Source organism: Rhinolophus sinicus, chromosome 1 (assembly GCF_057876585.1).
Source record: "Rhinolophus sinicus isolate RSI-liver-muscle chromosome 1, RSI-T2T, whole genome shotgun sequence".
Classification (NCBI taxonomy): domain Eukaryota; kingdom Metazoa; phylum Chordata; class Mammalia; order Chiroptera; family Rhinolophidae; genus Rhinolophus; species Rhinolophus sinicus.
The window spans coordinates 9,735,474-9,762,176 of NC_142501.1; the positions used below are offsets into that span (position 1 = coordinate 9,735,474).

Below are 26,703 nucleotides of genomic sequence, written 5' to 3' on the forward strand. Positions count from 1 at the left end.
AAGGCTATTTCCAAGATCCCAGGAGTATGTGACACCCACATCATCAGCAATCGGTGTCATCACCTTCACTAGGCATGGTTTGCTGCCCCACGGTCTAGCAATGGGGGCCTGGGACCCCATTTTACAGATGGTGAAACTGAGGCACGAGAGGTGGAGCCAAGCCACTGGACAAGATCCCAGGGGCAAACCCTGATCTAACTGCCCTGGATGCTGTAGTCTATGGCCCCAATATTGGGGGCCTTTCCTCGTGAGAAAAGGGGGCAGTTCATTCTACAAATATTCTCCACCTGGCCCTGCAGGCTAACCCATGTGGAGGTGCTATGTGCCATCCCCATGGTGCAGACAAGGGACCAAAGCAAGGGAAGAATCTTCCCCAGGCCCTGCAGCTAATTAATGCAGGACCAAGCTTTGAGAGCTGCCAGGGCAGCGCAGAGGTCACGGTCTGCACTAACCAGTGCTGTCTCCTGCCTCCTGCCCTGACCCGTCCCCCTCAGTCTGCACAGGGCCCAGCACTATGAGAACCCTGTACTCTGACAGTGAGAGGTGGTCAGAGGGACTTTGAGGCCATCATGTCATCCATGGGACCTTTCTGTTTTGACCCTGCATGTGGGCAGAGGTCCTTTCTCAGGCCCTGCAGACGGGGTGGGTGGCCGGGGTGCCCACATGCTCAAAGGAGAGAAAGGATGTTATGAAAAGGAATGAAAGCTATGGGGTTGTGCGCGCACAGGATGAAATCCTAGCTCTGGCCCTAGCCAGCTGTGTGGCCTTGGGCAGGTTATCAGGCCCTCTGTGCCGCAGTTTCCCCATCTGTAACGTGGCTAACACAGTGGTACCTCTAGGGCTATTGTGAAGATGAAATGGTGCAGCCCATGTAAAGTGCTATGACAAGATTGTTGTAAGCACCTGACCAATTTTAGCCATTTGTCATTATCAGTACATCCCTGGAAGTGTGGAACGTCACCTCCTGCGACCCTGACCTACAGTCCTCTGTCCAGCCACTCTGTTCCCAGGCCGGCTCCTCCTCCCCACCTTTACACGTGCACATCTGCCAGGAACGTCCTCCCCAACCCTCTGTGTGCTTCGTGAGCATCTTCCTAAACCAGCCTCTGAGAAGACGTCCTGATGCCACCACCCTCCATCCTCAATGCTCTTCATAATAGTAGCACCTATTAACCACTTACTGCATACGAGGCTCTATGCAAGCTCTTTACACACATGGCATTTCATCTTATAAAACCATGTGGAAATTGGTATTATTGACCCCATTTTCCCGTGGGGGAAATGGAGGCCCAGAGACGAGCATAGCTTGCACAGGGCCCTACAGTGGGCGTGTGGAGGGATGAGACCTTGGCCTGTCGGTGCAGAGCAGACCTCCAGTGCTCAGTCCTGAGCTAGGCCTTGACCGTGGCCTTCCCCACAGCGCTGTCAGCTTTGCTGCCCTGTCTGTGGGCCCTGCCCTGGCAACACACTCTCCATCTCTCCACACCACCCATCCCTGGCCCAGCCCACAGGTCCCTGCAAACAGGTGAGTTCTTGCTGAACCAGGGATTGTGGCTAGATGGGGCTCTGAGGGGGTGGACAATGGCCAGGCCAGGCTCAGCATCTCCACCAGCTGTGCCTGAGCTCCCCAGGCCTCTGTCCCAGCCCCCTCCATGGCCAGGGCGGGTGTGCTGTGGCCAGGTGCAGATGGGGCCAGAAGCTCAGACTCAGCTGACTCAGGCCTTAGCAGTGACTGCCCTACTTTCTCACTGGAGGGGGGAAAAAAGCACTTTTCATATTTAAATGGCTTGGCCAGTGGGCTTTGGGAGGCACTGCAATGGCTTAAGGTGTGTGTAGGCTGGGTAAGGCCTGCAGTCAGCTGGTGCCAGAAGGGGTCACTTTTAGAGCTAATCCAACCCCATCTTGCCAAGGCCCAGAAAGGGCTAGTGACTTATGAAAGGTCACACAGCAAGTAAGCAGAACCCAGCCTCCTGACTCACATGCAGTCTGGTGCTTCCTGCCTCCCTCCCCAACCTTCTCCTTCATGCTGTCTCCTTCCCTTTCTCCATCAGCGGTTGAGTGGCTGAGACGGAGTCGGAGGGACGTATTTTATTGGGTTTTGTAAAGAACACCGTGACTTCCAGGTCCCCCACCATTCTGGACAAAGTGTAAAACCACACATCTAATCCAGTCCCTCCTCCTGCTTTGTGCAAGTAGGGAAACTGAGGCCTGAAGAGATGAAAGGACTGCCCAGGTCACACAGCAGGCTCCTGAAAGAGGTGAGAGCCAGAACTTGCATTCCCTGAAACCCAACTGAGTCTTCCTGGTTGATCGTGTTTTTAAACTAATTTTGAAACTGCAGGCAGCCACCACACTCTCCACAGCTTTGTAACTAATAACCTGTAATTTGACTTTGCCTATTCCCAACTCTCGAGCCTGCCATCTGGTGGCGAAATTGAAAACTACGGGTTATTATTGGAAAGAATGAATCCCAGGGCAGAAGCAGCTCTAAAGATACAGGGGAGGATGTGGAATGTTTCAGGGAAACAGCTAGAAAAAAAGGAGACAACCAACCTAACCTCCTAGGAGGCACTTCAGAGAGCCTACGTCCCCTGTGTCATTCATTCCCCAGTGACTGTGGGCAGAGGACGTGGCACCTGGGAAAAAGCTGCCGCTCCTGTAAATGGGAAGCTGGATCAATGGATCTGCTCTAACCACCGGAGGCTCCTATTAAGTGACTCAGGAATGTGCATTTATCTTAAGGTCCTTTCCAGGGGGAGTGCTAGGCAGTTTCTAAGTCGGGGGAGGGGTGCATCGGTTATATTTTGGATCCCAGAGGGTTCTTGCTCCCAACACCCCCATGCCAGATTCTGAGAGCTGAAAAGCGGAATCAGCTCAGAGAAGAAAACAGCTCAGAGTACCCCCAACTCAGGCCACACTGGGCCTCCCAGGGCCGCCTATTAGCAGGAAGGAGGCCCCTGAGGAAGGACCCGGACTCCTCTCTGGGCTCTCTGGTCCCTGCAGCCTCCAAAATTGGAACCTCAAGGAGCACAGGGCCCATCCCTACCCTTCTCTAGAGAAGGAAGCAGGCTGGCACAGGGGACCTGGAAGTGACCTCCACAGCCAGGAGCCATCTAATGAGCTCCTCACACAGTGGGAGAGGGAAGAAGGGGGGAGGACAGACACAGGTGCCCACACACCTCTCGTGTGTGCATTTGTCACATGTGCACACACGCCCACCCCCACGAGTGCACATCCCGCCATGTGTGTACACCTCCCATGTGCACACCCACCCCACACGTGCACACACCTCACTGTGCACACACCTCGCCTGTGTACACCCCACATGTGCACACACCCCCACATATGCACACACACCCCACATGTGCATACACCCCACATGTGCACACACCCCCACATATGCACACGCACCCCACACGTGCACACCCCCCCACATATGCACACGCACCCCACATGTGCATACCGCCTCACATGTGGGTGGGTGATGGAGCTGGAGTTCTAAGTCCCTTTAGCACAAGTGAGAGAGTCCGGGGATCCCCTTGTTGGTGAAAAGCTTCACAATGCTCTCCCTCAAACTAAGCAGCTTCTTTTCCCACCTTGCCCACTGTGACAGCCACCTCCCCCCAAGGAACCTTGACCCTGAAAAGCCAGTCTCCCCGACATGCTGCGATCCAAGGTCTTTTGGGACTCAGGTGTCAGGGCCACCCTCTGGCATCTTCAGGCCCAACTACCGACCCATGAGCCCGTGGGAACAGGGCCCACATCTGTCCAGTCACTGAGAGGGCGCGTGCCCAGCACGGGCCTGGCACTGGAACGCACTGGGTGAAGGGGTGTCTGTGTGGGCCAGGGATGGGGGAGGGGCGCCAACTCACTGGGCACGCGGTTGATGGCTTTGAGGGGCCTCAGGACTCGCACGGTGCGGATGGCTGACAGGTTGATGTTCTGAAGGTCCAGGGAGTACTCGACCATCCTGTGGAGAAAGTGGGGGAGAGTGAGGGGCGAAGCAGGAGGGACAGGCGGGGCCATGGGCCAAACACAAGCCTCTGGCCACCCACACCCACCCACGTGTGCCAATGCCTGCCTGAAAGGGGTAAGTAAGAAAAGGGGGTCAGAATCCAGGCTGCACCTCAGACGGCCATAGGGCCTGGAGCTGTCTCCTCCTCTGTGAGCAGGGCTGGTGACGTCACCCTCCTAGGCCGTCCTAAAGATCCAGTAGTTGCAGCTGGGGGCAGAGGGAATGGAGGAGCAGAGACCTGGGGCCGTCCCCACTGTGTGCCCAGCACTGTGCCAGGTGGCTTCTGCCCCCGCCCCCAGAGTAGCCTCTGAAATAGGGAGGACGAGCCCGTTCCCGGGGGCGGCGGGACCTGAGGAGCCGAGAGCCCCGGGCTAACCCGAGGAGACCTGCCATCAGGAGCCCAGCAGCAGCAGCGTCCGGAAGCCCTGCTGTGGGCAGAGGCCTGAGCGGAGCCCCGCCCTTACTTCTCCAAGTCTTCAGGGGCCCACCAGGCAGGGTTAGATGCCCCTACAAGGAGACTGCAAGAGAGCTGACCTCACGTGTGCCCCAGGTCACCCAGCGAGTGGGCAGAGGCTCAAGCCAGGAGCCTCACCAGGTCCACCCCTTCCCTCCCTGCTCTGCCGGCCTCTGAGTTCCACCTCTGGCTCATGGCAGGCTGGGCACCACCGGCCACATCTCCAGGGAGGTGGCAGGCACCCTACTTTGCTGCAGGAATCATCCACCCTTTCCTGGATATGCCTGCAAGGCACCCCGGCTGTCTCACAGGCTCACTGCGCTCCCCCGCTCCAGGCCTTTGCTCCCACTGTCCCTTCTGCCTGGACTGCCCTCCCTCACATCTGTCCATCAAAACTGTATTTATGCAGTTGCCCCTGGAGTCCTGAAAGCTTTTCCACACCACAGTCCATAGTGAAACAAACCAGTGTAGGTGCAGTTCCAAGAATGACCCAGACCCGGCCCCTACCCTCAGCAGTACCCACTTGGGCAGGGAAGAGACTCAAAGGCAAAGACAAGACTGGAGCCCTCATCACTGCCTCGGGGCTTCACCCCCCCACACACACACACACAGTCAATCTGACCTGCAGCTCCTTGGAGGCAGTTTGCCTCCTCCAGGAAGACTTCTCAGATTTCCACAGAAGTCAGATTTCTGGGGTCCCCTCTGTGGTTCCCTGACCTTCCACCAGATCCTACCTGCTCAGTGGCTACCTGAACCCCACCCTCCACTGAAAGACAGGTTGTGGGGCATACAGCCCTGGGTGCCCCACTCACCAAACCCTTCCCCGCCCCAACATCAGACCCCAAGGCTCCAGCAGTGCTGCTAGCTCCACCTGCCACCACCAGCAGCAGGAAATGAAGGCTTTTCCTACACACCATGCAAACCTGTCAACTGTTGTAAAGCCACCACCCCTCCCGCTGCTGCTTAGGTATAATTGAGTGAAAGCTTCCTTTGCCTGAAATGCTTCCATCCATCCCCCAGCTTTCCGAGGCACAGGCTCTGGCTCCGTTTCTCTCTCGCTCTCTCTCTTTCTCTCTCTCTCTCTCTCTCTCTCTCTCTCTCTCTCTCTCTCTCTCTCCCTCCCCAACCCACCACTTTCTCTCTCTCTCTCTCACCCTTACACACACGGAGTCACACACCTGCACACAACCATCGGTGCACATACACATTCATTCCTTGGACACCCTCATTAACACACACTCCTACCAGAGCCCAAATTCATATGAGGGGGGCCTGACAAAAAAGTGACAGAGCCCTAAAACTAGAGACAGAGACCTGGGGGATCAGAGGAGGAGGGAGGGAGGGAGCCAGGGGTGCCAGGGGCAGCAGCCAGGCGGAGATGGGGAGGGTTGAGGCGCCCTGGGGAGAAGTGACTGAGGGCAGATGCTCTGAGGAGGGGGGCGCGGACGACGGAGTGGATTCCGCTGTGGGGGAGCCAAACTGTCGTTTTCAGGTTTTGTAGAAAGAGCTCTCCAGGCAGCCAAGGAGATATGTGTGAGGGAGGCGCTGCGGAGGTGGCACACACATGGGCACGGGCACACACACACACACACACACACACACACACACACACACCAGGCTTAGGACAGCCACCACATCACCCCATCACAGGCCGCCAGGCTCATCTCCAGCCCACCCCGCCCCCACTCCCCACCCCCACAAACACAAGCTTTTTCCTCCAGCCCTGGCTCTCTCCATCCTGCCAATGGGGGTGGCACCAGACCCTGGGGAGAACTGGGACCCCAGGCTTGGTTTATGCTTTGCTGGGGGTGCTGCAGGTGGGGGTTCCCAGCCTATGCCAGATTGAACCCACCCTGGTCCTATGTTCCAGGAGCCCCAGGGCTCACCTGCTGAGCTCCAGCAGGTGCCAGCCCAGGATTTGTTCCATCACCATGAAGTCTCACAACAAAAACAGATGCTTCATAGACGATGGGTAGACACAGGAAAGCAAATGGCTTTGAAAGGCCTACTGCCTGCCAGGGACTGTCTCATTCTCACCCTGCATTAACCTGTCTGAGCCTCGCACATTACTCAGACCCCATCTCAACCCTCTCCATGTTTCCCTGGACCAGGGCAGACCGAGGCTACAAGGCCGCTGTGGGAACCCTCAGGACAACCCTGCCTGGTCCCTGGCCGCTCCCTGTGCCACACGGCCGCACAGGCTCCACGTCCCTCCTCACAGAACCTGTGATCCACAGACTGGGACTCCTGGTTCCTGATGAAGTGAGGGGTGCCTCCCATGGCCCCTGCCCTGGGATAGGCTGGGGAGCAAGAACGGGAAACTTCGATAGATGCTGTGCATATTCAGGCCCTATGGTGAGAAGTCGAGTTCACTTTCCTTTTGTTTCTCTAAAACAAGTAAGGGGGTGGGGGGGAGGGGTCCTGAGTGAACTGCAAGTTGTGACTGGATATATGTTATTGAGGCCCACGATTACCCAGAGTTAGCAAACTTTAGGGGCTGAATACCTCCCGACCCCAACCCTCTCCTGGGAGACTCATCAGACTCCTGCCCTCACCTCTGAGTGGGACTGAAGCAGCCACTGCCTGGCAGACTCTGAGTAACACATTAGCCCAGCCTCTGCCCTTCACCCTGACCTGACCCTCCAGGTCTTCAGCATGAGAACATACCTTCGGCAAAAATTCCCAAGACCTCATCAGTTGCAACCCTCAGGGTCCCCACTGAAAAGCTCCCAAAATAAATTTCTTGGAGAGTTTAGTGTCAAGATCTTAGTGTCAAGTTCTGAGCTTCCTGGCAGTCAAGTCAAAAGGGGAAATGCCAAATATATGGTGATGGAAGGAGAACTGACTCTGCGTGGTGAACACACAATGGGATTTATAGATGATGTAATACAGAATTGTACACCTGAAATCTATGTAATTTTACTAGTAATTGTCACCCCAATAAATTTTTTAAAAAAAGGGGAAATGTGATGAGTTACTGAGTTCTTAGCAGCAGGCAAGTTCTTGGCACTGTGGATCCTTCCAGGGAATCTGTTTGCCTAAACATTTCTCCCAGGTCCTAGCTCTCTCTATATTTCATGAACCTTTTGGGGGCGTCCTGCTGCTACTGCCTCTCCTGTCTAGGGGAGCAAGACCAGGTAGAAATGCATTCAATGATAAAGAGCACACAGTAGGTGCACAGTGAACACTCCAGTAGTTCTCATTCTTCTCTGAGGGGAAGAGGATACGCTGGGCTAGGATGAGGAGAGATGGGCAGAGCACGTGACTGGGAGGTAAGAACTGTGCGTTTGTCTCTGCTCTGGGGAGCACGCTGTCCCAATGGTGAGTCCACGGACCAACAAGCCCAACTTGGGACAGTCTGCTGACAGCTCCACCAGCCCTGCCTGAATCGGGTCACCATCCCTCTCCCCTGACAGCTGCAGCGGCCTCCCACCTGGTCTCCTGCTTCCTGCTTCCTCCCGCTACAGCCCATGCTCCGTCAGCCGCAAACTTCCTAAAACACAAATCTCGCTTTGTCACTCGCCAACTCAAAGCTTCAATGGCTCCCTATTGCCCTCAGATCAAAGACCAAGCCCCTGACCACAGCCTCCAAGGCCCTCCTGGTCTGGACTCTGGCCCCTCCCTGCAAACCTACGCCTAATCCATGCACCCCAGGCGCAATGCCAGGCCTGCCGAGCTCCCCAAATACACCCTTCTCTGCCCCCTTTCCTTTGCCAATTGCCCTTTCTCCTCACTTTCATCCTTCCTTCCAGAACATGTTTTCCATGAAGCCTTGCCCATTCCCTCCCTGTACCAGAGGCTGAGTTCAGCCCTTTCTGCCCTGGCTCCCCCCACACCCTGTTCACAGCTCCCGTCTAGATTGGGTTCCCCCAAAGCAGACCCTGAGCCAGCAATTCACCTGGGAGGTGATTCCAGGAAGTACAGTGAGGGAGACAGAAAGGGACAAAAGCCAGTGAGGGGCTGCTCACGAGCAGGTGCCTCCATGGGCAACCAGGGTGCCTTTCCAGCAGGGATCCCTGACACATGGTCCTCAGAAGTAGACCAGCGAGGGCAGGGGACTGCGGCATTAACCACAGACGGGTTAGATGCTGGCTACGCACCTCTCTCCTCCTCGGACACAGCCCCCACGCCAGCCCAGAACCACACCCAGTAGGCACTCAGGGAATCTGCAAGCATGAATAACACTTGTGACAGGTGTTGTCCTACCCTCTTCTACCCCCTTCCTCCTCCTCCCACCTTGGATGACAGCTGTGGGAGTGCCCCACCCTCAAAAAAGAGAAAGTGAAGAAGGGCCGCAGTGGGTGAACAACCACTGGCCTGACTTCCCTCAGGTCCCACGGAAGACACCACTCGCGGGAGTGAGACATTAATTCCTAATTACACAGTTACTTTATCACACAGCTTCAGTGCTAAAAGTCTAAAAAAATCAACAAGACCTCCACTGCCTCCTGCCAGCTCCCAAGCGCCTAATTAGGTAAGTAATTTCGCTGTAAAGCAGCACTTTCGTCCTGACATCAGCCTCGGGGGAGAGTGGCTGCACTTGGTTCCTGGGTGTCATCTGGGGAGAGGGACTCGGGTGTGGCTGTGCTGGGGTGGGGACAGAAGGTGGATATCCACTCTTCAGGGCACCCCCCCATTTATTCCTCCCTCCCCCACTCTGTTTCCCTGGCTCCCAGGAGAGGCCCAGAGACACAGGCCTGGTCAACCAGTGGACGCCAGGCCCCTGCCACCGCGACTGGCTCAGGATGGGCCTGTGGCCCCAGGTAGACCCAGCCCTTGAGTGGGCAGTGAACGGTGCTCTCCCTGGCTAAGCCACCACCTGGAAACCCTGAGGTGCTAATGGCCATCCTGTCACCGTGGTGGCCTGAGAATTTTGCCAACACAAAGGAAGGCTGAGGCCAGAGCTGGAGAGAGGCAGGATCCTGACCATATGGTCCGAGAACTCCTTCCAGCTGCACCTGAATCCTGGATCTGCCCTCTTTACTTCCCCGTGATGCGAGCCAGTACATGCCCTCTGAGGCGTGGGGCCCGTTTGCATTGGGTTTCTGCCACTCACAACTCAAGAGTCCTAGCTGATTCAGAAGGGTCTCCTGAGCACTCACTATGTGTCGAGAGCGCTTTATACTCCTTCCCACGGTGGGATTATGGCACCCACTGCACAAGAGGAAGCTGAGGCTCAGTCCTTCTACCTGCACACAGCTAGGTAATGGGGGACCCACGAGCTCTGTGGGGCCCACCCCCACCCTGAACTCATCCATCATCAGGCCAGGCTGCGTTCTGGCTCCTGAATACCCTTCAGCTGGCAGGATGGCGGGTAAGCACAATACACACACACACACACACCACAGAATAGGACCAGCCTGGGGGCAGTGTTTCCCAGAGCATGGAGTAGACCTCGGGCAAGTAAGTCACTGAACCAACCTCACAGGGGTGGGGGAGATGGAATGTGTTCCTATATGGACTCAGTGCTCAGAACAGAGCCTGCCACAAGTCAGAGCCAAGTAAGTATAAGCTAGTATTATATCACAGCTTCACTCACTGCCTCACGTCACACTTGCCCACAAATCACATGATGCTAGCTTTAACACTTCCCTGGATACACCTCCTGCTGAAGAAAGCCCAGATGGTAAAGGCGTCCGGCCATGACTCCAGCACTGCCTACCACTTGCCCTGCGTTCGAGGGACACCCAAACCTCTCCATTCCCACAGTGCACCTTGCTGTTTCCGGCTACGTGCCTTTGCATTTGTCAGTCCTCCCAGCCGCAGCGCCCTTCCCAGCTCTCCAGATCCCAGACCCGGGCAGAAGTGAGCTCTCCTTCCTGCCTTGTGGCCCACTGTGCCTCTATTAGAGCACCTCTGGCTCCGAGGCACGCTCTGCCATGTCCCTGTTCCTCAGAGTCCCAGCTGGATGCCCGGTGCCCAGCACCCAGCCCAGGGCTCCCCATGCCGGCTTGTCAAACAAATAACTTGCAGGACAAAAATCAGAAAAAAATCTTGGAGCTGACAAAAAACAACATAAATGACTGAGATTTAACACCTTTCCAGGAAATACCCCTCCCAGGAGATGATTTCTGTGTGTTGCTGATAAAAATAGGGTGTTTCCTCAATCTTTGCAAGGGGCCCACGGGGGCTTTCTTAAAATATAATTTAAGATGTAGCTAATGGAAAGAAAGCTGAGATGCTGGATACAGCACATCATCTGTCAGAGGGCGGCTCTGTGATGACTCAGGCTTGTGTTGGTAGGACCACTAGTCTATGCCGCTCTCCCGGCGCCCAGCACGTGTAGGTGCTCAGCGGAGGAAGGGAAGAAGCAAGTAATGGAAAGAAAGAATTAGGAAATAATAACATTGACCCAGCACTTCATGATTTATGGGTTATTTTCATACACACAGACATACACACAGTGCCAAAAAAAATGTATACACATTTTAAGCAAAGAAAAAACTATTAAAATTTTAATACTCAATATATATCGATAACAAAAGATAAATACAAGTCAAGTTTGACTTCTGCAATTGCAAGAGACGCTCAAAGTGGTTACCATCAGCATCCACACACTTCTGATTATGGCAAACTACTGCTTGAGCAACGTTGACCAAAGTGTCCACTTGTATACATTTTTTTGGCACCCCCAGTATATATACAAGGTCAGACAATTAAGTTCGCAAACTCACCCTAGAAAAAGTGCTACACACCTCATTGCTGAATATCACTACGGTCACCCCCAAAGTACTCCCCTTGGGAAGCTATGCACCGACACCAGCGCCTAGTCCACCCTTCAAAGCAATTTTGGAACTCTTTTTCTGGAATGGCCATCAGAGCTGTCATCGTATCACCCTTAATGTCCTGAATGTCATCAAAATGTCTTCCTTTCAATATTTTCTTTATCTTTGGGTAAAGAACGAAGTCATTGGGGAGCCCAATCAGTAAGGAGGGTGTTCCGACAGTTATTTGTTTACTGCTAAAAATTCCCTCATAGACAGTGCTGTGTGGGCTGGTGCATTGTCGTGATGCAAGTGCCATGAATTGTTGGCGAAAAGTTCAGATCATCCAGCTTTTTCACACAGCCTTTTCCGCACTTCCAAATAGTCAACTCGGTTAACTGTCCAGTTGGTACAAATTCATAATGAATAATCCCCCTGAGAGCAAAAAAGGTTAGCAACATCGTTGCAACTAGTTCGTGAACTTAATTGTGAGACCGTGTGTGCGTGTGTGTGCATGTGTGTATATATATATACATATATACATATAGCCTCACACGAATCCTATGAAACCAGAAGAACAGGGGTTATGAAGCCCACTTGACTGATAAAGAAACGGATGTTCTGAACCCAACGCAGGCCAAGTTCAAAGTAAATGGGGAATTGGGGGCAACAAAGTCAAAGGAAGGGCTGCATAGATAGATCCCGGGCAGGTGGAACCCGGGCAGCTCCTGGGACCTCAGCAGCAGGAGACCCTGGACCTTGTCTCGCCAAGGCTCCATTCAGCTGACAATGTTCCAGTTGTTTTTATCTCTGGGTATTGTTGTCAGACAAATACAGGCTGCTCAGTTAAGTTTGAACTTCAGATAAGCAACGATACCCTGTTTCCCCGAAAATAAGACCTAGCTGGACAATCAGCTCTAATGCATCTTTTGGAGGAAAAATTAAGAGCCAGGCTTATTTTACTATAAGACTCGGTTAATGTAATGTAATGTAATGTAATGTAATGTAATGTAACGTAACGTAACGTAACGTAACGTAACGTAACGTAATATATAATATAATATAATATAATATAATACCGGGTCTTATATTAATTTTTGCTCCAAAAGACGCATTAGAGCGGATTGTCCAGCTAGGTCTTATTTTCGGGGAAACACAGTATGTAATTTTTTGTATGTGTCCCAAATATGCCTCATATGAAATTTAGCTCCATTACTCCAGAGTAATCTTGGCACCATGGCAGGTGGGCATGGCTGCGGAGAACCAGATAGAGACACTTTTAGCACTACCAGGAACGTCTCTTCCAGGGGACTCAACAGCAGCATCCTGAGAGCTGGCTGGTGAGGCTTCCCAAGTCCCCCCGGCAGATCCACTGAAATATTCTGGCCTCTGAAAAGGTACAACCCCTGATGCTGTGAGTCCGAACGGGCTCTGGGGTCAGTTGTACCTGAGTGCATCCTTGATCTGGCCCCTACAAGAGGTGTGACCTGCTGATCTCTCTGAGCCTCTATTTCCTCGTCTTCCACGTTCTCAAGGTTGTGAGAAAGTAAGAGCACCCAGCCCAGTTAGCAAACATTAGTTCTAGTAAACCACCTAGCGCTGGTGGTTTCTGCCTGCCGGAGCGCCCTTCACTGCTCCTAAGGGATTGATTTGCCAAGTCTTAGGATTGATTTGCCAAGTGCATCCTGCCCACTCTCAGGCCACGTAGCATGGATGGGGCTGACCTCACATCCAGTGCCGGAGTGAGACTTGACCTAAGTCTGGCCAATCAAAGCCCTGCCTCATTCCCGCCACAGTGATTGGTTCAGGGACGAGCACATGATACTCATTAGCCAATTCAAGCCAAGGAGGCTCCATTCCACACTCCTTGGAGTGGCTGGGAAAGGAAAGGGTTTTTGGGTTGAACCCGAGGGAGAAGGCTGCCCCCCGCCACCCTCCACCTAAGAGGAAAGCTGCCAGGGATGGAGGTCCGCACAGGAACAAACAGAGCTGTGGGACAGAGGACACACTATCTGGTGACATCCTTCAGGATTCTGGATCAAGCAGACCCTAAAGCCAGAGACCCCTGGACTTCAGGTAAAGGAGATGATAAATTCCCTTAAACTAGGTTGGGCGGATTCCTGTGCCACATAACTGAGAGAGTCCTGCGTGATTCATGACTGACTGGTGTCTGGCTTGTCAACCTGTGGCCTGCGAATCTCTAGTGACTAAGTCCCCTCCCCATGGCATCTGGCATCCCATTGCCATGGAAACGGACCGAGCAGTGATCATCCCTCTCACTCTCCCACCCTACTCCATATGCAAATGAGAAATCATCCACACCACGGTGCCTGCTGGAAACTTCCCAGGTCCACACCCACCCAACGGGTAGTCAAGCTTAAAGAAAATGGCCCCAGACACTTCCCCCAACTCTGGGGTGCCTGAATACAACAGATATGAAACAGACATGTCATGGAGCCTCCTCCTCCATGCTGGCCCAGGGGACTCCCGGATGATGACTCAGCCTCAGCCTTGCCGAGCACCCCATCCTTAGAGCTGACAGACTCGCAGAGCCCAGGACAAGTCAGGGTGTAAAGTCAGTGTCACGGCCAGGAGGGTGCTCTGAGCCTGCTGACACATGGCGTGTTTCCCTGACCCACAGATAGTGCACACAGAGCCATGCAGGAGGCAGGCCAGCTGCAAGGGCTTCTGGGAACAGCCCCAATGATGACCCCCCTATGCCCATAACCACAGCCAGCTCTGCTGGCAGGCACAGGCCTCTGTGGAGCTTGCACCAGTTGGTATTTGACTTTAGATTTCTCAAAAAGTCACACACCCTGACCAGTCAGTCCAGGCAGAGCCCCCAGGTCCCGACCAGGACTTAAAGACATGATAGGGCCACAGCTTTGGCCGAGAGCAAACAAACTCAGACCCTGGGAAAGGAATGTGGCAGACACTGAGAGTTGCCCACCCAATGAGTATTCTCTTCTTCCAATCTTGCCTGGCCCCAGGGAACAATTCTTGGTTGATTTAGCCAAATTCAATGATGTTTCCTATTTTCCTAGCTTCTCTTGCAGCTAAGGATGGCCACAAGACCCAGTTCTGGCCGAGTGCACTGGGACAGGGGAAGAATCTAGAAAAGAAAATGTTTTCCTGATCCAACTGGACAGGTGCAGCTGGCACAGCCCTGTCTCCCTTTATCCTTTCTGCCGTCCGTGCACACGTGATGCCCACAGCTTCAGCAGTCACCTTATGACCACGAAAGGAAGGCCTGGAAAATCACAATGACATCACAGAGCCATCACCACTACCCACGGACCTCCAAGCTTCATATTACATCAGGAAAAACACCCCCGGATTTCCTTGAGCCACTGTTGGTTGGATGTTCTGTTCCTTACAACCAAAAGCATCCCTGACAAATACCCCCAGCAAATTACACAGAACCAGGATTTGATTCCAACTGCTGAAGTCAAGCTCCCGACGTCCAGCAGCCCCTGTGCTCCTTACCAGCCCATGACCTTGGGCAGGTCACGCCCTCTCCCTGTGCATCATCTATGAAATGGAACTGACCACAGTCCCTCCCTCAGAGCCGGTTGGTCAGTCTGTCAGAAGATTAGACCAGGTCACGCACAGCAGCGGCCCACGGTGAGGACTCAGCAGATGCTCTTGTTCTTATCATACCCCGCCCTGCGTGATGCCTAAGAGGATTCAATTCCCTTTGCTTTTTAAAGTCCCACTGATGGGGCACTTTGGACAAAAGGAACTCTCAGCAGGCAACCACAGAGGCGATGTGCCTGCCTGATCTTTTTAGAAAGCTGCAGTCCAGAATTGAGGAACTGTTCTTATTAACATTTTATTTCCTGAGAGCCTGTGCGAGTCAGGGCGGGAAGCTGTGCACTTAGGAGAAGATGCTTCCAGGGTACGATGAAGCCTGACCTGGCCTCTCCTCCCTCTCCCTGGTCAGGTGTTGGGTTACTGATGTCACTGTTATTTGTGGTAATCCCATTAACGACAGAAATTCTTACGATGAGCCTCTACTGTTTTTTTCACAAAGTACATCTACCTGTCAGCATGAATTCAGATCCTGGGCGCAGATCAGAGTTGGAGCAGCTCCCCACACCTCTTCCCCTCTCAGCAGTTCTCAGAACTGGGACTCATGATCTCCACTTGAAGTGGAACCCCAATGAGGGGCAAGTGAACTAGACCACCTGCAGCAGAGCCACCGGGGCTTTTGGCTAGAATGCAGGTTCCTAGGCCCTGCTGTACCTGCTGGGTCCGGATCCCGGAGGTGAGGCCCAGGAATCTGTACGTTAACGTGTACCAGTCAGCCTGTTGCTCCCTGAATTTTGAGGAGCACTGAGAAGGGGTGCGAGGCTGTGCACATGTTTGAGGATTGGGGAGGTCGCCCTTTCACTCCTCCCTCAGCGGCTCCATTAGGTGCCATCACAGTCCCAGTCAGAAGCTTTCAATGGCTTTCAGACTTACGGCTCCTGTTCCCTGCTCTCGTCTAAGGTGGGGCCCATGCCAGCCATGCCCTTGGCGTGGCTCTGCCTCAGCCTCATTGGAGAGATCCGTGCAGCCTAGCCCTCCAGCCCTGGTTCGTCCTATAGACCCAGCACTAGAATTCTTGAGGAAGCTTTTAACAGAGATGCCCAGGCCTCTCCCTGAAGCTGGCAAAGGCCATTTCATGTTTTTGGTGAGGGGAGGAGGTAGAATTACCAGCATGATGCACCAAAGGAGATATACAGGTAAAGAATGTCTCAAGTTCAACAAGAATTCCACTGACGATTTCCTGGCCACCTAATGGACAAAGACAGAAAAACGTGGCTTAAAGAAGACAGGGAGGTGGGTTCAGCTATTACCCGATGATTACTAGGGCTTTGTCACACACTGGAAGAGAGTTTCTGGTGAGGTGCCACCAGGCTTGCTGACCTGGGCTGATCGAGCACAGGAAGGAAGTAAATGTAATGAGTGACTGAATCAGGACTCCAAGAGATCATTGCAAGATGACGTTCATAACGACACATGCAAAGTTTGACACTTGGGTTAAAAAGAAACAAACAACTGTGTTTACTTCCAGGATGGGAGAGAACTGGCTTGGGGGGCGACCACCACCTGGGGGGGACAGGGAGCCCAGCCACTCAACAGGTCACCACGATCCTACGTGGCACTAGGACCAGGGCAGTCCATTCTCTCTGCCCCGTAAGTCATCACTGGCTGGGGTCCTACCCTCCAGCCAGGGACTGAGACAGGTTTGGTCACTTAAAGTGAATCCAGCAGGCGAGGCCTCCTCACCTGTCCTTTGACAAATGGTGGGAGGTACTGGGGACATTTCATGTGGAGAAGGGGAGACTCGGGGAGGAAGGGAGCCGCCTTCCAAATCCTGAAGGACAGTCATGCGTCTGTCAGGGACAGTCGTGCGTCTGTCAGGGACAGTCGTGCGTCTGTCAGGGACAGCCCTGCCCACAGACTCCAGGCTTCCTTGTATGAACAGGCTCCTGCCCCCTCTCTGGCTTCATTTCTCATCACCCACCCACCCCCGGGATCCCTGGGCTCTGACATTCCCTCTGCTCTCCCTCCTCCTCCTCAAAAGGCCGCCTCAAGTCCCCTGCATGTTGTCCCCCTTCCCTGAGATGCCCTGCCCCCACCCTCTGCCTGCTCAGTTCTTCCTCACCCTCTTCCTCTGGGAGCCGTATGCTGACCCGTCTCGATCAGGTACCTCTTCTGTCCCTCATCGCCCTCTACACTTCTTTGCAACAGCATTGATCCCTATTTAGAATTTCTTTAGAATTTTATTATCTGTTTTAAATCCGTTTTCTAAACCACGAGCCCCATGAGATCACAACAGCGTCTGTCTTGTCCCTAATGCCCAGCACAAGGGCTGGCGTGTAGTAGGTGCTCAATAAATGCTGAATTTGTGAATGAATGGTTCCATCAGGCGGGAGCTACGGGAAGACAAATTTCAGCTTGGAAAAAAACACAAAACTTTCTAGCACCTTAGGCTGTCCCAATTTGGGATCGGCTCCTTGTGAAATAGTTCCTGCAGTGGCAGCCTGGAAGCAGGGGCTGACTGGATGTGGAGATGAAAGCTCTGACTAAGGAAACTTCTAGTGCAGAGGTTCGTCTCCTCCAGAGCTTGAAGAAGGAGCTAGTAATTTGGGGAAGGGGAGGAGCAGGAAGGAAGAAAATACACTTGGGATGTCAGGCCTGTTACTCAGGAAACAGAACATTTATAGCCCAAGCCTGGCAGGCAGCTCTGGGGACAGGTCTCGAGTGGGAGCAGGACTCGGGGGCTGGGCTCTGGGTCCCGGGGCTGTGGCTTGCCATCCTGCCTCTGCACCCACACCATCCCTAGGCACAAAGGACGGGAGGACCTTGAGGGCAGGGGTAGGTCTGGGTCACCTGAGTTCCCAGCATCCCGCACATGAGTCTCCGTTGAGCCTGCTGCCATCCAGGACCAGCTACAAATTTGTGGGGCCCAGTGCTAAGTGAAAATGCAGGGCCCCATTTTCAAAACGTGTTGAGAATTTTTAAATGGCGACAGCAGAGCATGAAACCAAACATGGGACACTATGCACATGCACCAGCCCTCCCTAACCCCGGAGGATGCTGGGCTGTGGACCCCGCCCCATCCTGCCCCCACCCCAGGACCAAGAAAAGATATCAAATGGAGACCTCACCACAATGCTGAAGCCAGGGCAGCCCCTCACTCTACTCAGCTTAGGTCTTCATGGTCTTACTTTATAAATATGAGCACATGGGGGTGGGAGGGACGGGACCACTCAGCAATAAAACTCTTCAAATCTGAAGGGCAGGTTGGGGACGCTCATGGGAGGCAGTGAGTGGAGCCTGCAAAACAAGTGACTTCTTCGAAACAGGAGTTAAGAAAAATTACCCTAAAACTTGGAAGTAAGGCAAAGGGAGGGCAGTATATCTCTCGATGTAACTTTGGAGCATTATTTAACAGACCCATCTAAGGATGATTTCATTAGGGAAATATACCTTGTTTGATTTACCGTTTACTGTTTAATTAAAGGTCTGGCTGCTGTGAATTTCCATGTTAACGTGTAGATTTTTTTCCACCTTCTTCCTGCCCCCCCACACACACACTCTGGTTCAAGCCGTTGTTTCTCAGTCTAGTTGTGTAGGACACAGCTCCCTGGCCCATGCTGGTGTTATGAGCCTTGCGTTCCCTCCGGCTGGAGGCAGTCAGTCGTCCACTCATAGCAGCTCACGGCAGCTCTCGCCAGCTGCCGGCCACTCACGATGGCCACTCACGCTGCCTGCCGGCCACTCATGCTGGCCACCGGCCGCTCCTGGCAGCACACAGCAGCACACAGCAGCACACACTGACCTCCGGCTGCTCACCGCAGCCCAGCTCCAGGGAGAGCTGTTGTTCACAAGCTTAGCTGCAGAGGGCGCAGCTCTCTGGCCCATGTGGGAATCGAACGGGTGACAGCGTTAGGAGCACAGCGCTCCAACCACCTGAGCCACCCGGCCAGCGCAACTTGTAGATTTTTATAAGTGATTTCTACCCAATAGAAATGATAACCCCAAAGGTTATGGTTTTATGACCCTGTAGGTCGTTCACCAGCTTTGATTCTACCCCAGCGCTCTCATCCCCACATTCTTTCTCCAATGCCCATTTTCCTAGTTCTGCTAATTATCATCCTGCTCATCCCTCAGTAATGAGTTGAATAAATCTGTAATACATTCTACTTCTAACATTTGGGCAAGGGCCTTTTTTTTTTTTAACTTTTTGGAAATTATGCTTTGACTTCAGGATGAGGAAAGGACTTTTAAGGAGCCTAATTAGGACCCATAAGGAGATTCAGGGAATACTGTATCCATAAAACAAGAACAGACCCAAACTGCCCTGAAAAGTAAGAAATCCAGGAAAAAGAAGTGATCTTGGGAATTAACAAGACTCAGAGTAGATGAACGCTTCCAACGGAGGCAGTAAGTGGAAGAAAGGACATGGCTAGTGATTCAGAAGACCAAGGAATTCTCTCCTAGCACAGATGAAATCTGAGGGAAAAGAGGAAAGATGCAGAGAATAGATAGAAGAGGGAAGTACCCACTTAATGGGAATTTCAGGAGAGACCAGAGAAGGATGGGCAATAACCAAAAAAGTAAAAATAAAAGCTTTTTTCCTTTCTTTGAGTTCTAAAAGGGCCCACAGGGAGCAATCCTACACCGAGGCCTACCCTAGTGAAATATCTGAATTCTGAGGTAAGGAGAAAACCCTACAAGCTTCTAGCAAGGAAAAAGCAGGTTGTCTCCCAAGAAAGAAGCACCAGACCTGTACTGAACTTACCTGCAATACTGTTGTAGATTTGAATGATACCATGTGCCAGGTTCTGTGGGGGGGAAATTACGACTCTAGAACTATGCAGACAAAAACTACCCTTTGTACACAAAGATCAAAGGCATATAAGTTTGGAGAGGCAGGACTGAAAAAAAAATGACACTATCCAAACACCTTTTCTTTAAAAACAAGCCTACTTAAGGATATCCTCCAGCCACACCAAAATGAGAATGAGAATGACAAATTTGACAAAGGGGTGACATCGTTCACAAGAAACCATATGAACCCAGCATAACTTCTAGTTAAGTCTAAATAATTGTTGACAATGGGGTTGTGAAATTGAATACAGTTCTTAGAAAGGATACTTGGAAGAGGTATAACTTTTTAACACTAGTGGACAAATCATTTCACTTCAGAACATATCTGCAGAATTTTGCATAGACTTGGTACTGACTCCCCATTTCAGTTATGGGCCTTTCCACCCTCCCTGCCCCCTCCCAATGGCATCACACACACACACACACGCTGACACACACACACACGTGCAATCACACACTCTCACATACAATGACACATGGACACACATTCACATACGCACTCATATTTACATACATATACACACTCACGGGCCTCTAGCCTTTTTCTCTCCCCCTTGTCACTTGTGCCATATTGACCCACTCACTGCTGGGCATGGCTAACCCCTGCTCATCCTTCAGCTCTTGGGTGTCACTTCCTCAGGAAAAGTCCTCAAGCCCCCGAGCCCCGTTTGGCTCACAGATGCTCTCAGAAAACCACGTGCTTTGCCCAGAACCCTGGTCTCAGTACGTGTGACACGTTTACCCTGTAGCTGTTGGGTGCCTCTCCCCAGATGGTAGCTAAAGGTCAAGTCCTCTGTCTGGGTTTGCGGTCCTCCATACCCCACACCTCTGACAGCGCTGACCCTTGGTAGAAGCTCATTCAAGCCCTGGTGGTTGGGTAAATGCCTGAATGAGCCACCAGCCTGGTTTGACCCAGGAAAGCAGGAACAAGGCACAGACACTTGAACTGGGCTAAGTTGTCACCTGGCCTCTCTCTGACTGTAGCTTACATCTTGCTAGAAATAACCAGTTTAGAGTCAGTCAGTGCTTGAGTCTATGTCCAATCCCTGACTTGCTGAGTGAACTGGAATAATAGTAGCAGCTGACATTTATTGGGTGCTCATTTTGATGTAGCTACTTTTATTATTCCCATTTTACAGATGAGGAAACTGAAGCGTACAGAGGATACGTGGCTTTCTCAAGGTCAGTCAGTTAGTGTAAAACAGACCCAGTATCGGCTGACAGTGAGGAGGACACACAACTCGCCAGAGAGGGGGGAGGAAGGAACATCTGTCTGTCCAGACATTACCACACAGCTTCGTCATCCTCACCAGGAAGCCCCATGGATTATTGAAATTAAATCTGGCATGCACCAGACTCATAGATGCCTGATGTGCACTACCTACCCTGCCATGACAATGAAGAAATCCAGTCTGTTCCACGTGTCCCCAAGGTAGCACTTCTTGCCAAAAATGCCCAGGGCCACCATCTTGAGCACCATCTCCATGGCAAAGAAGATGAAGATGAAGTCATCAAAGACCTGTGGGGCAGGAGGAAGGCAAGAAGCAAGTGTGAGGTTCCAGAACAGGACCCAGGGCTCAGAGCCACAATGGCTTGGGACACAGTGATGGACAAAAGGGGCCTGGGAAAGACCTGGAAACTTCTTATCCTGGGAGGAAGAGAACCTCAGAGATCCTGGTCCAATGCAATCATTTCACAGATGAGGAGACTGAGGCCCAAAGAGGGGAATGAACTAGCTCAAGGTCATGCAGCCCATTCTATCTGTTCCCTAAAACCAGGTATAATGGCAAGGGACCCAGGTGGATGTAAAGCAAAGAGGATTTCCCTAATAATTGCCAATCACTGGGCTAGACACTTGACCTGGATTCTCTCCAAGTCTCACAATGACCCCATGAATAGTCCCATTTTACAGATGAGGAAACTGAGGCTCAGAGAGGTTAAGCAACTTGCCTCAGGTCACACAGCAAGTGAGTGGCAAAAACCAGAACTGACTCTCAGGTCTATCTGACTCCAAAGCCCACACAGAAGGAACTTTCTCAAAACAGGCCTGATACCCCCACCAGGCACAGGTCTCAGTGCTGCCTTCCTCTGCTCAGAAAGGCGGCCCCAAATGTGTGCTTAACTATGGGCTCAGGTGAGTGTGTTTCCTAAGGGCAGGACCTGGGTGGAATTCCTCTTACCAGGATCAATGAAGGCTGCAGTCAATTCAATTCAACAAATGGGCAGTGAGCACCTACTGTGTGTCAGGACAGAGGCTGGGTGTCCTTGGTGAACACACCACCTGGTAGGGAAGCCAGCCTAGTACCCACTGAATCTAATCAGTTGTAATACCACTTGGGGGCTGGCTGAGGAGCTGTTAGCCACTCAGACCCGAGGCCCACCCCAGCAATTCTGATTCTGCAGGTTTGGGATGGGCCGGGGTCTGGATGTTCAACAAGTGCCCCCAGGGGATTCTGACGCCCTGGGCTTCTTGGGAACTGCTGAGTCCCCTGGAAACACAGGAGGCAGGACAGTTCCTCCGGGAAGAATCTGGCTTTCCAGGGAGATAGCATTGAGTGTTCCAACATCTGTAAAATGGGTATAACCCTAACCCCTGCACTAGGGGTGTACATGCACTGCATGCGGTCATGGCAGGTTCCAAGGGTTAGCCCCACCTGGGACCTCAGGAGATGAGAACAGGAGAGATACAGGGGAGATACTGGAGGCCCACTCCTAAAGGACACCGAGAGCCAGTTACGGAGCTTGGCCTTTATTCCAACAGAACTCACTGGGGAGCAAAGGACAGGCTTTGGGCAGAGGAGTGTTAGAGTCATTCATGCTTTAACAGCACAAGGAGGGGAAGGAGTCAGGCTGGGAAGACCCGGAGGAGGAGATGGGAGAAGATGGGGGCCTGGACTAGGGCAGAGGCCCAGAGATGGATGGGGAGATGGAGGGGTGAGAGGATCACCAAGGGGAATGAATAAGACCAAGTGAGAGTGAGGAAAAAGACAGCGAGTTGAGAGAGAGCAGGACAGGTAGTGGGGATGCGGTTTTGCAGGGCGGGGCAGGGGGGGGGACATAGAGGTAGTTGGGCGTGGCATCGTGGGTGGGCGGGGCATGGTGGTAGATGGGTGGAGCAGGCAGGATGGATGGGCGGGGCTTAGAGAGGCAGGCGGAGCAGGGCGGGGCGGCCTCACCTGCAGGATCTTGCAGCGGTCCGACAGGCAGTCCATGTCATCGCACGGCTGGTACATGCCAAGTGTCACGCAGTTCAACAGGATCACCAGCATGCTGACACATTCAAACCACGTGCACGTTGAGTCAAGGACAAAACTGTGGGTACAGAGACCCCGTGGCCATGGGGGACAGAGTGCACCCTGAATGTAATACCCCCCATCCATCACAAACAGGCATATAGCATATAACCTCCTTGGCTTCTTTCCCTGAATAGGTCAATGTCCAAGTTCTCAAAGACCTTGGCACCACCCTACTCCCCCCGCCACACACACACACCAGACATGGCCACACATGCCAAACCCACCAAAGAATCTAACCCCCCAACCCCCCCAAACCCCTCCCCCAAATCCTTGCCCCAGCCTGAGAGTTCCCTTTGGGCTCAGGAAGAGAGAGGTTCCCAGAGGCTGGCAGGCCACCTCTGCTTCTCCACCTCGGACCCCCTCCCTCAGACTGTCACTGACTACCTTCTCTGACCACCTCTCCCGTCCCCTGACCCACACCCTACACACACCCCATCCCTACCTGAGGCCTAGATCTGGAGCCTGCAGAGGGCTGGTCCAGTGTGGCTGAGATTGGCTGGACAATCCCGTCAAAGTTTGAGCTCATCTCCACACTCCTGAATATCTGTACCTAGGCCTTTCCCAGCCCCTGCGCCAAGCAGGGTGGGACTCGGCCTCCCCGGGCCTGCCCAGGCAGAAAGTCTCCTGCAGCCAAAGTGGTCTAGAGACCATCTCTTCACTCAGCCTTGGGCAGGGCCTCTGGGACACAAGGTGCTTAGAGCCAGCACGAGTGGCTTTCCCTCCCCCCCCCCCCACCAGGCTGCTCTCTCACTAACACTCTCGTCCTTCCCTTCCCTCCTGGCAACTCCTGCCCAGTCTTAGAACAGCTGACTGAGGTCCAGCCCCATCCCTCTTAATCCACCTAGTCCTAGGACCAGGGCTCAGAGCAGGAAGGGGCCTCAGTAAATCTGTGTTTCATTCAAAAGAAGGTGATCGGAGGTAAAGTGGACTTAAGTAGGTTCTCCATCTCTAAGAGGAGGGGAGCTGATAGAACTCACAGCACACTGCCTGCATAACCCCATCCCCGCCCCCGGAACTGAGCCACAGGAAACAGGATGGCAGCTGCTGTGCTATGAAAGCAGTAAACCAGGGGGCCTGTATTTGAACTCCAGTTCCAGCATCGACTGGGTCTGAGGCCTCGGGCAAGGCCCTTTCCTGTCGCTGAACCTGTGAAGGTTCCCCACTGGAGGACCAGGTGCCTCCTCACAGGCCTGCTCTGGCCTTTCTGGTCCACCCTCCCTGTAGCAGCAGTGAGCTTTTGAAAAGAGCAGTGAGAGCACCTCCCTCCCCTGACCAAAACCCTGGCATGGCTCTCTGTCTCTCTCAGTATGAACTTCGAAGCCCTCACTGTGGTCCGCAAGGACCCATGTATCACCTCGTTTCCTGCTACCCTTACCCTGGCTCTCAGGCACATCAGGCACACTCCACCCCTGGGCCTTTGCACCTACTGTTCCCTCTACCTGGGAGACTCTTCTCAAGACCTTCAAGGACTGCTCTTTCTAACCCTTTAGCTTCATTGCCACCTCCTCTGAGAAGTCCCCACCCAATCTCTCCCCCCTCAGCGGTCACCCTCTCCCACCCCAACCACTACCCTCTCCCAGCTTAATGATCTTCCCAGCACTTATGCCCTGAAGTTGTCTTGTTGACATACTCATTGTCTTTGTCACAGCTAGAAGCTACATTCCAAGGGGACAAAGGTTTTGCATTCACAGCTCCAACAGTGACAGGCATAGAGGAAACGTCTGTTTCATAAATAAGTGAATCTCTCTGGGCCCTGCCCACTCTAACATCCAGCGATTCTTGAAAACCCTACTCCTCAATCCAACAGCCTCGCTCTGCTCTACGTTAGGATGTAGCCACGCTACCCGACCCTCAGACAGACCCCAGCCAGGGGGTGCTGAGCACCTTTTGCCTGATGTGAGACTAACCTGGTTTCCTTGGCAACGGCCTCCCTCCCATCCCCAGGCCCTGGCTCACCTTGGGATGCTGCCTTCCGTCCCCTTCTCCCCCTCAGACCCTTCCTTCCTGCTCCCATCCCCCGCCCTGCCATTCTCCCACCACAGCCTGTAATTACTTTCAGTTGCTGCCAGGGCCCCCTTCTAGCCTGAGCATCATTCCAGCAGCAGCTCATCATTAATTAACTTTTTTTGAAGTTCAAATGTTCTAATTACCACTGAATGCCCCCCATCCCCCTTGCTTTCCCCCACCCCGCCTGTTGTGCTCTCTCGCCTTCCAGCCTCCTCTGCTCCCTCTGCCCTTCCTGCCAGTTTCAAGTTCAAAATGCACATAGCAGGGGTCTCCCAGGAGACCGGCACCCACACTTCTTCCTCAGCAGGCCCATTTTACAGAATAGGAAAACTGAGGCCCACAGAAACTAGGGACCTCTCCTAGGTCACATAGCTAGGAAATACCAGAGCTAAGCTTCACACCAGGACTGCTGGACTCCAAGGACAGTGCTCTCTTCTGTAACACATGGCCTGTCCCTGCCTGTGACTTCACCCGCCCTCCCCTGAGGCTTCAGCATCTCTCACCTGGACCCTACATAGCCTCTCCTCCAGCTTCCAGCTCTGGTCTCTGCCCTTTCAATCTGCCCCACACAATAACCAGGCACAGTGTACCGAACACTACTGGGTCACTTTGCAAGTGTTATCTCCTTTAATTCTCACAATGCTATTATAAGCTCCATTTACAAATGAGGAAATTGAGACACAAAGGGGAACATGATTTGCCCAAGGTCACCAGCTGGAAAAAGGCAGAGCTGGCGTGCAAAACCAGAGCCTGCCTTTCTTGTCCCCAAGCTATTTTGCCACTGCCAGATTAGTCTGCCAGAAGCACACTCTGATTGTGCCTTTCCCCTGCTCAAAAATCTTCCATGGCTCCCATCACCCTCCTTAGCCTGACACCCAAAGCCTCCTGGACACACATCAGTGACTTCCTCCAGCCGCATCTCCCACTGGCCTTGGCATGCACTGAACTTCTTGCTGTCCCCAAGCCTACTTTACATGCACTTTCTCTTCCCTCTACCATCTCTACCAGGCAAACTCCTACGCATCCTTCACAGCCCAGTTCATATATCACCTCTTCTTAAAGCTTCCCTTGAAGCACCTTTCCCCAGTCGCAAGGTGGTGGTTCAGCCTGCTCTCCAGAAATGCTCCCTACCCACCTGGTCTAGCTGGTTTCATGGCAATGAACTTGGCAGTAACCACAACAACTGTGTGCCAGGCCCCTGGGGACATGGTCCCAGCTCTTATCATAGCCCGCTGGAGACAGATGAGGAAACAGGCCTGGAGAGCTGAAGTGACTTGTCCAAGGTCACACAGTCAGGGAGCAGCCCAAACGGTCTGACTCATTGGTGCCCCAAGCTGCTGTGCGTTCCTGCCTCTGTTGTTCACCCAGCTTGCCCGTGGCACTGAGTCCCTCAAGGGGGCAGATGGAGCGGCTTTCACCTCTAGATTGCTCAGTTGCAGACATTCAGAGATAGACAGTCTCGGCCCTGCCCCGAGGCACTCAGGGAAATCCCAGATGGCAGAGCCTGGGCCTTTTCCAAGAGACTGTGAGGCTTAGAAGTCAGGCCAGAGATGGCATCACTGCCCGCAGTTCCTGACATGCTCCCCACTGGCTGGGGGATCAAAGGCACCAGCCCTCCTTGAAGTTGAACCAGACCATGTAGTACAGGGAAGAGACTGTCAGAGGGAGTCGAGGTCTCCAGGCTGAACACTCCATGGCCTGGCCCAATGCCTAATGTTTCCACCATCAGTCAGACGCACTGAGGAACTCCGAGAGCACCAGGGAGGACGGAGGCCCCAAGGGTGGTACGGCATTTCTGGGAAACCAGGCAGGCAGGGGCTTGAGTACCAGCTCCATGAGGAC

At 53.1% G+C, this 26,703-nt stretch overlaps 1 protein-coding gene across 5 annotated transcripts in view; it reads right to left on the reverse strand.

Annotated features, from left to right (window-relative positions):
• The window catches only part of CACNA1I (calcium voltage-gated channel subunit alpha1 I), a 110,785-nt gene that overhangs the window by 57,948 nt on the left and 26,134 nt on the right, over positions 1-26,703 (reverse strand). For all 5 annotated transcript variants that reach the window (XM_088796383.1, XM_088796379.1, XM_088796381.1 and 2 more), the window contains exons 3-5: positions 22,735-22,846; positions 20,944-21,077; positions 3,873-3,970 (exon numbers count right to left, since the gene is read on the reverse strand). In XM_088796383.1, coding sequence (XP_088652509.1) covers positions 3,873-3,970; positions 20,944-21,077; positions 22,735-22,846 — 344 coding nt within the window. The remainder of the gene's footprint in view (positions 1-3,872; positions 3,971-20,943; positions 21,078-22,734; positions 22,847-26,703) is intronic.